Below are 12,805 nucleotides of genomic sequence, written 5' to 3' on the forward strand. Positions count from 1 at the left end.
GCAGCAATGGCACAGCATGACCAGCTCCAGTATGGCACAACAAAAAGCCAGTTTGCAGATCTTGAACGGTGGTGCAGCAGCACCAATATGAAGGTGGTGGGGTAGGGCCCCTGATGGAAAGGACAGCTGTCATCCATGGATGGGTGCAGATAATTGGGGAAGAAGAGAGGGTAGGGATGGGCAGCAGTAGGCAGATGAGCTTCCAGTCACCATCCAACTCCCACCACCTGAAAGGGTGAGAAGAAGGAGGGGACACTACAAAATCTGCGGGGGGGGGGGGGACAATACCCCAGACAGAAGCACCAAGAGCCCCATGAATGCTAACCCCACCCATAGAAAGGACCCTGCCCCATTGCATGGCAATCAGTGGGCCCAATAAAGAGACACATTGACATTTCTTCCAGGAAAAGGATCTTCCACACTCGTATAGGCAGCCCCCCTCCATACAGGCTCCTGCCCCTGACAAGGTACTGAGGGCGCACTCATGCCATGGCCATGGGAAGTGTCCCAACATTCACATGTAAAGGGGTTCTCCGAGGAGGGGAAGGGGCAGCAGTGCTTTCTGAGTTTTGAATGTCGCCTTCCCGTGAGAGTATTCCAGGTCATTATTGTATCTGGATGGGTCACCAGGTGACAGCCTGATGCACCAGTCACAAACATTGCAAAGACCCCAGCTGCTTTGGATGGTCCTGGGAACTGCACATCTGATCAGATGGTGATTCCTTCGACCAGGCAGGTCCCAGACCCTATCTTCAGAGAGTGGGTTTTCTAAGCTTGGATGATACCGAGACTCAATGGGCATGGGCAGCCCAAGCATGCCCTGAGCCCCTGAGACCAATGCCCCTTTCACACAGGCTGACTGGGCCAACCTCTTGAGTGACTTCCCCAAGCAGGGCAGCCAGATGGATATTGGCTGTCACATGCCACTCCAGCTCTTCCTTGGCAGTCCATCAGCATACAGTAATGTCAGAAGGGGCCCCTGGGAAGGGAAGTATACTGGCTGGCGGGGCCTTGGGGGTTGTTCCCATCCAGTGGTCCCTGGCATGGGGCGCAGTTGCTGTTGGGGCAATGACACCTCCTAGGTGGGGAAGTGTTGTAGGTTCACTCGCAGGCCTGTCCCAACATGGAGAAGGCAACAGCTATGCTTCAGACTCAAAATAGATGGAAAGGATCACAGCTAGAATGGAGTTAGTGAAAAGTATTTCTAACCATCCCAAAATTGAGAGTTTTTAACTTCCTTTTCCTTGCAATAGTTGCTCCATAAGTCCCTTCCTGGAGATTACAACTTCTGAACAGGGAAGCTTCTGTTTGTCTTAGTTGGACACTGTAGAAAATGAAATGCTATGCCACAGTCATGGTTCACCTATGGCACTATGGTACCTTGAGCCAGCCCTGAATAGGTCACCATATTAAGTAAATGTGGATATATGGGTCACCATCCTAAAACATTGGGTTCCACTGGGCAAGAGCATACTGTCTTAGCTTTTGGATAAATACCACGCTAAAGATGAGGTAAAGAACAACTTGTGGAGGACGAAAAAAAGTGAATCTTCACTTTAAGGGCCAGTTCAGTTTTGCATGGCACATCGTTTGACAAGTCACCATTTGCTAACTTGTAGATAGCTATGTCTGCATTAAAATGCTTAAAGGGGTGTGGTGAGGTAGTATGGAAGTGTTATGCTTGCTACAGTCAAGGAACACCAAATTTCCTCACTTGTCACAACTTTGTCACCTCCTCCCACCATTCTGGATAACAAAAATGTTATGGACAGCCCCCTCGGTTTAAGATTTGTGATGACTCATTCACTCTTGACTCTCCCTTCAGTCCCCAAGTGATTAATGCGCGTACATGAAACCTGAGCCATTTAGGTTTACCCAGGGCCAGCTTAACTGGTGACCCTCACGGTCACTTGGGGGACCCGGCAGCGAGAGAGGTGCGAGTATGGCGCGATGCGTCTCTCCCACCCTCTGGAGAGGCCGCACTAAAAGTGAAGCGAAATCAAAGAGACAGTTTGCCTGACCTCGCGCTACTCTGGACGGTTTAAGTTGCTCCCGCCGGACCGTTGGCCGTTGAATCGGACCTCGCGCTCCCACTCGGACAGCCACGGGAGAAGGCAGGAGAAGAGAGAGAGGGAATCCCCCGCTCGCTCGCTCGCTCGCTCTCCCTGTCTCGCGGCGTGTCTTTTGTGTTTGTATACACAGAGGCGGCCGCGGGAAGCCTGGCGTAGGCAGGGAGGAAGGCGCGTGGGCGCGGCCTAGCTTTCCCTCCATTGTGTGCCATTGGCTGCGGGCGAGGCGGGGGCGTGACCTGGGCGGGCGCGAGGCGTAGCTAAGCAGCGGCGACGGCCCTCGCGAGTCAGCCATCTTTCAATTGTGCTCTCAGCCGCCGCCGCCGTCGCTTTAGCGCCTCCTCGCTCTTCCTTGCCTGCTCGGCAGCCGCGCTCAGCCTCAGCGGACGGGGGTAAGTGGCCAGTCCCTCCGCCAGGGCTGCCCGCGCCCCCCAACCTTGCCGGGGACCCCCGTAGACTACTCCCGGAGCTCCCTTGCAAACTTCTGGGGGGCAGAGGGAGCCCCGGTCCCCGTTCTTCTCTCCGCCTTCCCTGGCAGAGCCAAGGAGCCCGGGCTTTTTCGCCCAGCGCCCCAGCCCCACTTTTCTCGGTCTCTGCCCCCCTCTATTGTGTTCGCCCCCACCCCAGACCCCCACCATCCGCCTCCCCAGCCCCTCGCCGATCTCCCCGGCCCATCTTCGCCCCAGATCGGGGCTGGGAAGCGGCTGCAAACTGGAGGCAGTTGCCAGCCCGGAAAAACTCGCCTGCCTGCTTGCCTGCCTCTGCTCCCCACAGTTGTTGCTCAGCTTCACCATCTTGTCTCTTTTCTCTGGTCACCGACCATATTTTTTTCTATTGCATAAAAACAACAAAAAAGGAAGAAATGTGCCTCGGAAACGGACCAAACCCGATTCGATTTGGGGGGGTTCGGAGTGCAAACTTTTCCTCCGTCCCGCGGCCGGTCGTGTCCCCCGCAGCGCGTCTCTTCGGAGGGAATTTGGGGGGTTATTTGTTGGCGTTTTATTATTTTCCTCCCTCCTCCTTTCCGCCTCCCTGCAAAGAGACGAGGGCCGTATTTCGCGATTGTTTCCATTTTGTTGGGGATGAGTTTGCCAGCGAGAGGCGCTTGGGAGCCGAGCTGCCTATGCTGGAATGGCAACGGTGCGGGCACGGGCAGCCCCGGGGAAAGTGGCCCCCCAAAAGTTCGCCTCTTTCTTGCGTTTAAAGCCAGGCTGGAGGGGAGGGGGGATGCCTTCGTGGAATACAATCCGATTTGTACACGGCTTCCGTTCTTTCCTTCCTTTGCGGGCACCGCACAGCTCTGGGAAACGATGGCTGGAGAGCCCTCGCAGACTCCCCGTCCGTTCCCCGCCACCTTTCGATATCGCTGGATTGGAGGGGGGTTTCTTTTTCTCCAGTTCGCTCCATGCAAGCTATAGATCAGGCATCTGCCTCCCCCCAGCGCGTCCGTCATTATTGGTACTTTTTCGCCGGGCGGGGGGGTGAGAGCCGTTCCTTGCGTGTTGTGTTGGAATCGACCTCTAGTCTTGGCTGCTGCATCATTCCTGTTGCAAAGGCTGCGTTTGACGAACGCACTAAAACTATCGACATTTAATTTCGAGTTAAATAAATTAGAGCCATTTTATATTTGTAAGGGAAGGCTTTCTTGACGTGCCGTGCCGTTTAGCTAGAATCTCGCTTAGTCGGAGGAGTCGGCAGTTATGCCTGATATCGGAGATGTGGATCTGCAACCTTTTGAATTGCTTAAGGTTTTGGGGGGGATTCTCAGCATATGATGTTATAAAGGCTTCCCCCCCCCCCCAAAAAAAAAGACACACACACACCCCTTTGCATTTTCGGACGACGCTTTCCAGTGGCTGCCTTATTTCGGTCTAATGCATGGGTGATTTCTTGCCGATAGGTGTAAGGAGAAGTTCGCGGGAACATGGCTCGTACCAAGCAAACTGCCCGCAAGTCCACCGGTGGGAAGGCGCCCAGGAAGCAACTCGCAACTAAAGCCGCTCGTAAGAGTGCGCCCTCTACTGGCGGGGTTAAGAAACCTCATCGCTACAGGTATAGAAATGACCCGGGAACAAAGCGAAGCGATGCGGTCGCCTGTTAACGATGCGGAAATGTTTATTGCAACCGAATTTTCTGCTTTAATTAAATATTAATGCGTTTTTCTCCTGTTTAATCGTTCGTGACTATTTTTACAAGAGCTCGGTGTTTCTTAAAACAACTTACTGACAGCCTAGATCATATTTTTTTACTGAATGCTTCCGGAACGGTTTGCAATTGCCTATAATAATAGATTATTTTATTTAAAATGTATTTCTTTTTAAAAAATAAACGCCTTGATAGAAATTTGAAAAAATAAATTCGTTTTGTATTGCACTTAAAAGCGTACTGGTAGTCATGATAAGGTAACTAGAGCATTGTAGCAATGCTTGTTGTTTCTAACTTGTATGTCTGTTAATTTTCATTTATTTAAATTAGTTTATGTTTAGCGCCTAAGTTGTTACTATAAAATCGATGGTGTGATTTATACAGTGTGCCACTAGAGAGCAATAGTTGCATACAGACAAGCAAGTAAATAGGGAGCTTCACAGTTTTTACATAATTTCAAAACCTATTTAAGAGGGTTGACTTCAACTGAAATAACCAGTTGCAAGCTATCATACCAGTTTCCCTGAAAACCTTTGTAGTTAAAACTGAATGTCAGAACACAAAGGGTGGCTACCACTTACCATCTTTCACACTATTCACACCTCCCAAAAGGAAAAGAGAAGTAAAATTAGAAATTAATTACAATTAGACCCTTGCATTATTTTTCCTCTCATTCTGTCTTTAACATCTCTGTTCACTTGTATATGGAACCATTTTCATATTAGACCATTGCCTCATTTTCAGAAGCTGGGTTGTGTGCAGAAAGTACTTGGATGCATGTTTCCTTAAAGGAACAATTATGAAAACTTTTGGGTTTGGAAAGTATTTTCTATACCTGGTTTTTTCAGAGTAGTTACAAAACTTTGTTAATGCTTTGTTTGTTTAAAGGCCAGGTACTGTGGCTCTTCGTGAAATCAGGCGTTATCAGAAGTCGACTGAGCTTCTGATCCGCAAACTTCCTTTCCAGCGCCTGGTGCGTGAAATTGCTCAGGATTTCAAAACAGATCTGCGTTTCCAGAGTGCAGCTATTGGTGCTTTGCAGGTATGTTGTGATTTTGTTGCCTCTTTAAAAAAAACAAAAAAAGTATTTCCCTCCCCACCCCTTCATAGGACCAGCGATAACTATTTTTGAGATGCTTTGGTTATATAAGTTATTGAGGGTTTAATAGTTGGTTTCCACCTATATCTTTATATTGGCTGTACTGAAGTAAGCACTCCCTTTTCTGAGGGATTTGGATCTAAGCAGTCTTTCAAAAAGCCTTGGGTGAGGGAAAGTACTCAGACTTCCTTATTAAAGTAATTTAGCTGGCTTTTAAAAATATATACACAATTTACTACTGTCTTAAAGATGATATGGGGTGATTTACCAACAGAAGTGACGTCTAGAGCACTTTCTAGAGTGCAACCATTGGCAGTACTATGCTTTTAGTACGTGAGAGAGTGTGTGATTGGTTACTTCCATACACACATGTAATTGGTTGAGCTGTTTCTATGGTCAGTCAAAATTTCCCATGATTGGTGGTTTTCAGAAGTGAGCATCCATGTATTTGTAGGTGAGCCGAGAAGTGCTAGCATTTAATTTGTCCAAGTGAGATGTGTTTTATCTTGGAAACTGAAATGTAGGAACTTTAAGATTTCAGTACTGAGCTGCTGAAGAATCTTCATTCTAGACTAACCCATTAGTTCATTCCTGCATCTTTCAAAGTGTGTTGTTGTGTTTTATTGAAACACAAGGTACACAACATTAATTCATCTCTCTTGTAAGTGGAGAAAGAAACTTTTTAGATCATGTGTTATTTCTTTGCCAGACTGCCTGTAGCATCCACTCTAGGAGTACTCTTTTTCTCTTCTTGTATATCACTAGGAGGTGAAGTTGTATGTTATGTGCACTGCTGTTGTACAACATTCATGCAATACCTAAACATCTTCTAGACTGTTCTAGACTTTAGCTAGACTGTTGAAGTGAGAATGCTGGACTTGGGCGGATTCCGCACGGGCCCCTGAGCAGCTTCCGACTGGCATATATGATGCCGGTGGAACCCCGGGGTCGTTCGCACGCTGAGGTGCGAGCAGTCCCAGGGCAGCTGTGGCCCGCAGAGGTGCCTCTGCAGGTGCCTCCATTTTCTTTCCCCACACTTACCTTCTCTCCCTTCAGAGTGTGGGGAAAATGTAGGCACTTTAAAGCAGCGCCTCCAACCTGGTGGCATTCCCACGGCAGTGGCAGGGAAATGCTGTTTTCCAAAAGCCTCGCTCATTGAGCGAGGCAGGGAAAAACAGTTTCTGCCTGGGTGGGGGGAGCACGGCAGTGCCTCTTTGTGGAGGAGGCAGCTGTGTGAACAGCGCCCCTGGGGCACTGTTTTTGGCCCATGTGGACTCCACCTTGATCTGTTCCATCAAATACGTATTTATGTTAAATAAAACACAAAACTTCAGTATATGAGGTGATGATCTTACAAGTATGAAGGGGTATTTGTCCTTTACAACAAAGTGATTTTCACAATATCATCTTCATTTGTGGTGATTCCCACAAGTTGCGGTTGTGTCAAGGGTTACATGTGAAATATTACTGTGTGGTACAGGCAAGTGACTGGTTTGGAAAACAAGGCATCTAGTAGATTATCCTTTCACATGAAATTCTTCTCTGCACAAGAGTGAGATGTGCGAGAATGGCGCATTGACAAATTCAGCATTGAGACGGTGCCAAAAAGGAAACATGGTAGATACTTCTGGAGGACATGGGTAGTGTCTTAGCCATAACTACATTTAGCAGTGCTAAACTTCAGCAGACCTCAACTTGTGAAAAGTAACATAGGCTATTTGACATGAATTAAGGCTTGCTCCATGTCTGAAAACCACTTTGGCTGACAACAAGGCAAATGGCAAAACTCAGAAGATTTAAGGAATCTCTCTTGAGTTACCAGATATTGCTAGTGAGCTGTTGCCGTGAGCTTTTGGGGCCACCAGCTGTTTAGGCTTGTACTAAAGACAGTATCCAAGATGCTGTGGCTCTGCCTGCCTCTCATAACATGGTGAATTATTGTTTCAGCAATTGGAAAGACTGAACTGTTGCAAAATTAGTGTACAATGTTATTCTCAGACCTCAAAGATGCTGCCCTAAAGTTAGGCGCTATAGTGTTGAGTTGCTGCTCAATAAGCAGTAATTAATAATCTATCTTTGGTGACCACATATTCCCCATTCCTTCCCAAAATCTATTCCTAGTATGCATTTTATAAAGTTTATACTTAATGGCCCTGAGCAGTGAATCTTGTGTTTATTTTTAAAGAAAAAGTTGGTGTAAATTTCTAATAAATAAAATACTGTAATACTAAAGTAGTAAAATTGGAAGGCATCTGAAAATTATCTGATCCAGCTTTCTGAACTGATACAGGTTCCGCCTTACCCAGAAATATTTATTGTTTTGCTAGAAGACAGTTATTGGAATACCCAGTTTCAGTTTTGCAACAAGTAGAGAGCAAGAAGGACCAAGATTTGTTCTGTTTAGCACTGTCTGTAAGGCTAAATGGTCACAAATAATTATCCTCTGTTTCTCCCAAGGCTTTCAAATTGTAATCTCAGTTGTAGGTGATAAATCAAAATTCTCTTGAAACAAATTAACTTGGCATTACCTTGGTTATCTTGCATAATGAATCATCATATAATAGTGGCTTGTGAGAAAAGTGATAGGCTGCCACTAGGGAGGAATTAGGGCAGGGGACAAAGTAGAAATGGCTAAGGAGTTCCCTTTGGATCTCCTTAGTGGATGCCAGGAAAGAATCATTCTGTAGATTTCATTTGTAAAGAGCACAGGAACCTAAGAGATTAGGTATATATAAGAGTTTTCTGAAGCCAGTGTTGTGCTAACTTAACTAAGGACCTTTTAGAAGGAAAGACCTTCACATCTGTTTCATATAGAAGAATAATAATACAAATGTTATTTGCTTGAGGATTGGGTGATTTGTTTTTTTTAAAATATCTGAATTCTTCTCTTCAATAGGAGGCAAGTGAAGCCTACCTGGTTGGCCTGTTTGAAGACACCAATCTGTGTGCTATCCACGCCAAACGTGTCACAATCATGCCAAAAGATATCCAGCTAGCACGCCGCATACGTGGAGAGCGTGCTTAAATTCGACTAAGATGGATTTGCCATTCTCAAAACAAATAAAAATCTCTTCTTCCTGTTATTGGTAGTAATGAACGTTAGATATTTTTTTCCATGGGGTTAAAAGGTACCTAAGTATATGGCCGCAAACGGAAAACTAGGGGACAGAATCGGGTATTGGCAAGTTCTTTTTCATTTTCATTTGTGTGTGGATTTTTAATATGAACATGGGGACACATAAAGCATTATTGCTATCAAAAACCATTTCAGTGAACAAATTTCAGCAGTTCCAACTTTATAACAGTTATAAGTATGCCAGTCAAACTTTTCTGGACAATGCCAGCATTTGGGTTTTTAAAAAAGCTAAGTAAATTTCTTATTGATGGCAATTATATGGTGTCTAACATTTTTATCATACAGTAGATTCCATCCATTCACTATACTTTTCTAACTAAGTTGTCCTACATGCAAGTACATGTTTTTAATGTTGTCCGTCTTCTGTGCTGTTCCAGTAAGTTTGCTATTAAAATACATTAAATAACATTGTCTTATTGTCTTAATTTTTAACCCTGTCATTTTGACTCCTAGTTGTATACTTCTGTGCCAAAATGAAATTTAATACACCTGCACCTAATACACTCAATCTGCACTGAGAACATGTACGGCTGTATACTACCATGGTTCAGTTGTGAATTGTGAATGGGATCAGGCATCTTTCACAAGAATACAGTTCATGTGGGTAGAGATGCTTCATTATGGGCCAGGCTTTGAATCCGGCAGGGGCCACAGTATGTTGGCAGCAGAGCCACATGTATTGGAGGGGCCATATATTTATTGCAGCGCTACTTCAAAGGGTGCCATATGCACAGATACTGCCATTTCTGTGATGTCGTGGCATCTTTCAGGCTAATTCAGCCTATTAGGGGTTACAGGTGACAGTTATGTGTTTTGGCTAGGATAAGCATACACAAACCACTAGTTTGTACCATAGACAGTAGAGTACCATAGACTACCATAAGATTAGTATTCCTGAAGGACAGTTCAAAACCCCCATGCTGAAAATCTCAATTAAGCATGAGCTGCCAGCAGTGGCAAATGGAGTAGCTGTAGCTCAGCTCCTGCTTACACAGGTTAATAAAGGTTCATTAAACCATTACATTGACATCACATTTTTAAAATTCACTAAGCATTAAATTACAGCATGATCCTTCCTCCTCTTAGCAAACAGATTTTAGGTGACCATCTGATCTTTTCCTGCTTATCAAAGAAACATTAGCAGGGATCAACTGTTTGCTTATACTGAACACATGAGGCAGCAGTGAGGCATGAACTATGTGTGATGTCAGTGAGTGTGGATACCTGCCAAGTAGCACAAGAAAGGAAGGAGCAGCTCCCCAGGCAGTGAAATCGGGAACTAAACAGGAGTTGGAAATGATGGGCTAAGGCAGGGGTAGGGAACCTGCGGCTCTCCAGATGTTCAGGAACTACAATTCCCATCAGCCTCTGTCAGCATGGCCAATTGGCCATGCTGGTAGGGGCTGATGGGAATTGTAGTTCCTGAACATCTGGAGAGCCGCAGGTTCCCTACCCCTGGGCTAAGGAGTGTGGGTATGGGGGGAGGGGAGGGGAGGATGAAATTAATCAGTGTGTGACTGTGCTGTTAGTGGCCTCCTGATAATTTTACTAGATAACAGCTATCTTCTGAAATGGACATTAAATAGACAGTGTCAGTGTGGAGAGCAAGCTATCAGAATGCATTTATCCTGTGTTTTTAAAAAAAGCAATTCCCACTGGTATTTGAGCCCTTGCAGGGGATAGAGATTACAAGGGGAGGGGGAGTAGGGTAAAAGGACAGAAAACATTGAATTCAAAAGGCTTCTTCCACCATCGCTATCATGAGATCATAAACATCTCTCCCGGGATATTGTAGCAAAATCAAAACAAATTAATGCCCTTGTAACTTGAAAACATATTATCACAGCATATGAGCAGGATCCAGCTGGCTTTTCAGCTGAGGGAATGGGGCAGGGGCAAGTCCCCTTGGATGCTGACAATTCTGGGATCTGCACAAACAAAAACCATATGAAACGGGCTGAAGCACAGATAACAGAAGACAATGACCCCACGTGGATGCCCTGTGCATCAACCCAGGGGAACAGGCTGTGCTGAAGGAAATACCTCCAGACAGGAGGAGCTGGTATGGTACATAGGAAAATTCTGTTGGACAGGGGGAGTAACTCCAGTTGGAGCAGAGAAGTGCACAAGGATGTCACCTTATGATGGCAACAGAATGCACGTTCCCAAGTGTTAGCCCTCACCTGGAACTGTGACAGTCTTTTCTGCCCAGGGCAAATTACAGTAGTGATAAAGATACTACTTTTTATTTCAGTTTATACTATTAGTCACTTTACTTTCTTTTTTCCCCTCAACTGTGTCTATATCTCAGACAGCTGATACAGAAGGCAGTATTCCCCCAAAATGAGAATCCCTTACAAAGCTGTGATCAAATATTCTCTGCAGAAGATACTCACACAGCTGAGGCAGATGCCTCTGGAATTTTGTCACCTCAGATGGTGCCTATGCTGGGGCTGGCCTACCCTCACCCACTGGAATTGAGAATAAGATTGTAGGGAAAGTTGATCTTTTCTTAAACAGAAGGAGAAACTGGTCTCAGAGACGGAACATGACCATACTTCACTTAGCTCATCGCCTAATTTCTTTCAGCAGCAAAGAGAAACTCTTTCCTAGTTCAAAGGACAGATGAAACAATAACTGTTTCATGTTTCCAAGGCCACTCTCCTCAGAGGAGCCTTTACCACGTAGTGGGGGGTGGGGATGTCCTAGGAATGGCTCATCACTATGGTAGAAAGTGTCCTGAATGCATGCATTCTCCACCTGTTATTTTCCTCTCCATTATATTCTTCAAATGATGATGGAAATGGCCATTATAGTTTAAAAGACCATCAGTAATTTGGATCCATAGCCAAGGATCTATCCACATTGTGTTGCGTTCAGTAGCATGTGCTTCTAAATGTTCGTCCCAATGAAAACAATGCAGTGCAAGTAGACCATATTGAGTTCCTGATCTACCTAGGGATTATACACTTGCAAGGCTGCTTGTGCCTTTAGGGGTCCTTACTTGGCGTGGGCCACAAAGAGATGAGTGGTGTGGAGAAGAAAAGTTAGAGGAGGAACAGATTCCTCCTCTTTGCCCCAAACCTCCTCTTTGGGTCTGTGAGGTAATAACAAAACCGAATGCACAAAGCATGACATTTTCTTGGGTTTGCCAACACTGAATTGATTCAGAGAAATAATTATAGATCTGTTGATCCAAAATGAAAAACCAGTTTATCCCAGACAACACTTTGCATCATCATTGACTACCAAGCCTAAAGAGTGTGCCTTGCAGGGTATGAAAAAGGCACATAAATTTATGTCCAAAAGGATATCAAAAAGATAGAAAAAGTGCAGAGAAGGGCAACGAGGATGATTGAAGGATTGGAGCACCTTCCTTATGAGGAGAGGCTGCAGCGTTTGGGACTCTTTAGTTTGGAGAGGAGACGTCTGAGGGGGGATATGATTGAAGTCTATAAAATTATGCATGGGGTAGAAAATGTTGACAGAGAAATTTTTCTCTCTTTCTCACAATACTAGAACCAGGGGGCATTCATTGAAAATGCTGGGGGGAAGAATTAGAACTAATAAAAGGAAACACTTCTTCACACAACGTGTGATTGGTCTTTGGAATATGCTGCCACAGGAGGTGGTGGTGGCCACTAACCTGGATAGCTTTAAAAGGGGCTTGGACAGATTTATGGAGGAGAAGTCAATCTATGGCTACCAATCTTGATCCTCCTTGATCTGAGATTGCAAATGCCTTAGCAGACCAGGTGCTCAGGAGCAGCAGCAGCAGAAGGCCATTGCTTTCACATCCTGCATGTGAGCTCCCAAAGGCACCTGGTGGGCCACTGTGAGTAGCAGAATGCTGGACTAGATGGACTCTGGTCTGATCCAGCAGGCTAGTTCTTATGTTCTTATGTCCAGGACTCTCTGTTGTAACTATGCACAAATGTTCATTTATGACAAGATCAAGAAGGGCAACATATTCTACAAACCTAAAAATTTTTTCCATAGCACAGTACAACTTTTCACTTGTACTATGATATGTTATTTTGCACTCTGAGAATTTTGACCAAAGCAATAAAGTGTTCCAAGGTTGTCAATATTGTATATATTGCCTGATTATCCACAAGTTGATATTATCAATTGTTTTTCCTTTAGATAAGCACAATTCAAGTTTTTTTTTCAGGTATGATAGTTTTCTAAATGGAGAGCATTCCATTCATGTAAAGACAGAATTGCTCCAATGTCCTTCCAGTCTTTTGATCCTGGTTCTTGTAGGGCTGGTGGACCATTTCTTTTGCTGAATAATCTCCAGAAAAAAAATGTTGAGGTGGAATATATCAGCCATTGAATGCACACTTCTTCAAT

At 45.0% G+C, this 12,805-nt stretch overlaps 1 protein-coding gene across 1 annotated transcript; it reads left to right on the forward strand.

Annotated features, from left to right (window-relative positions):
* Window positions 1-2,306: 2,306 nt before the first annotated feature.
* LOC125438458 (histone H3.3A) lies at window positions 2,307-8,855 on the forward strand. The gene is made up of 4 exons (XM_048506931.1): window positions 2,307-2,461; window positions 3,970-4,121; window positions 5,103-5,256; window positions 8,210-8,855. The coding sequence occupies exons 2-4, from the start codon at window positions 3,994-3,996 to the stop codon at window positions 8,336-8,338; spliced, it is 411 nt and encodes a 136-aa protein (XP_048362888.1). The 5' UTR covers window positions 2,307-2,461; window positions 3,970-3,993; the 3' UTR covers window positions 8,339-8,855.
* The last annotated feature ends 3,950 nt before the right edge of the window (window positions 8,856-12,805 follow it).

Source organism: Sphaerodactylus townsendi, linkage group LG01, assembly GCF_021028975.2.
Source record: "Sphaerodactylus townsendi isolate TG3544 linkage group LG01, MPM_Stown_v2.3, whole genome shotgun sequence".
Classification (NCBI taxonomy): domain Eukaryota; kingdom Metazoa; phylum Chordata; class Lepidosauria; order Squamata; family Sphaerodactylidae; genus Sphaerodactylus; species Sphaerodactylus townsendi.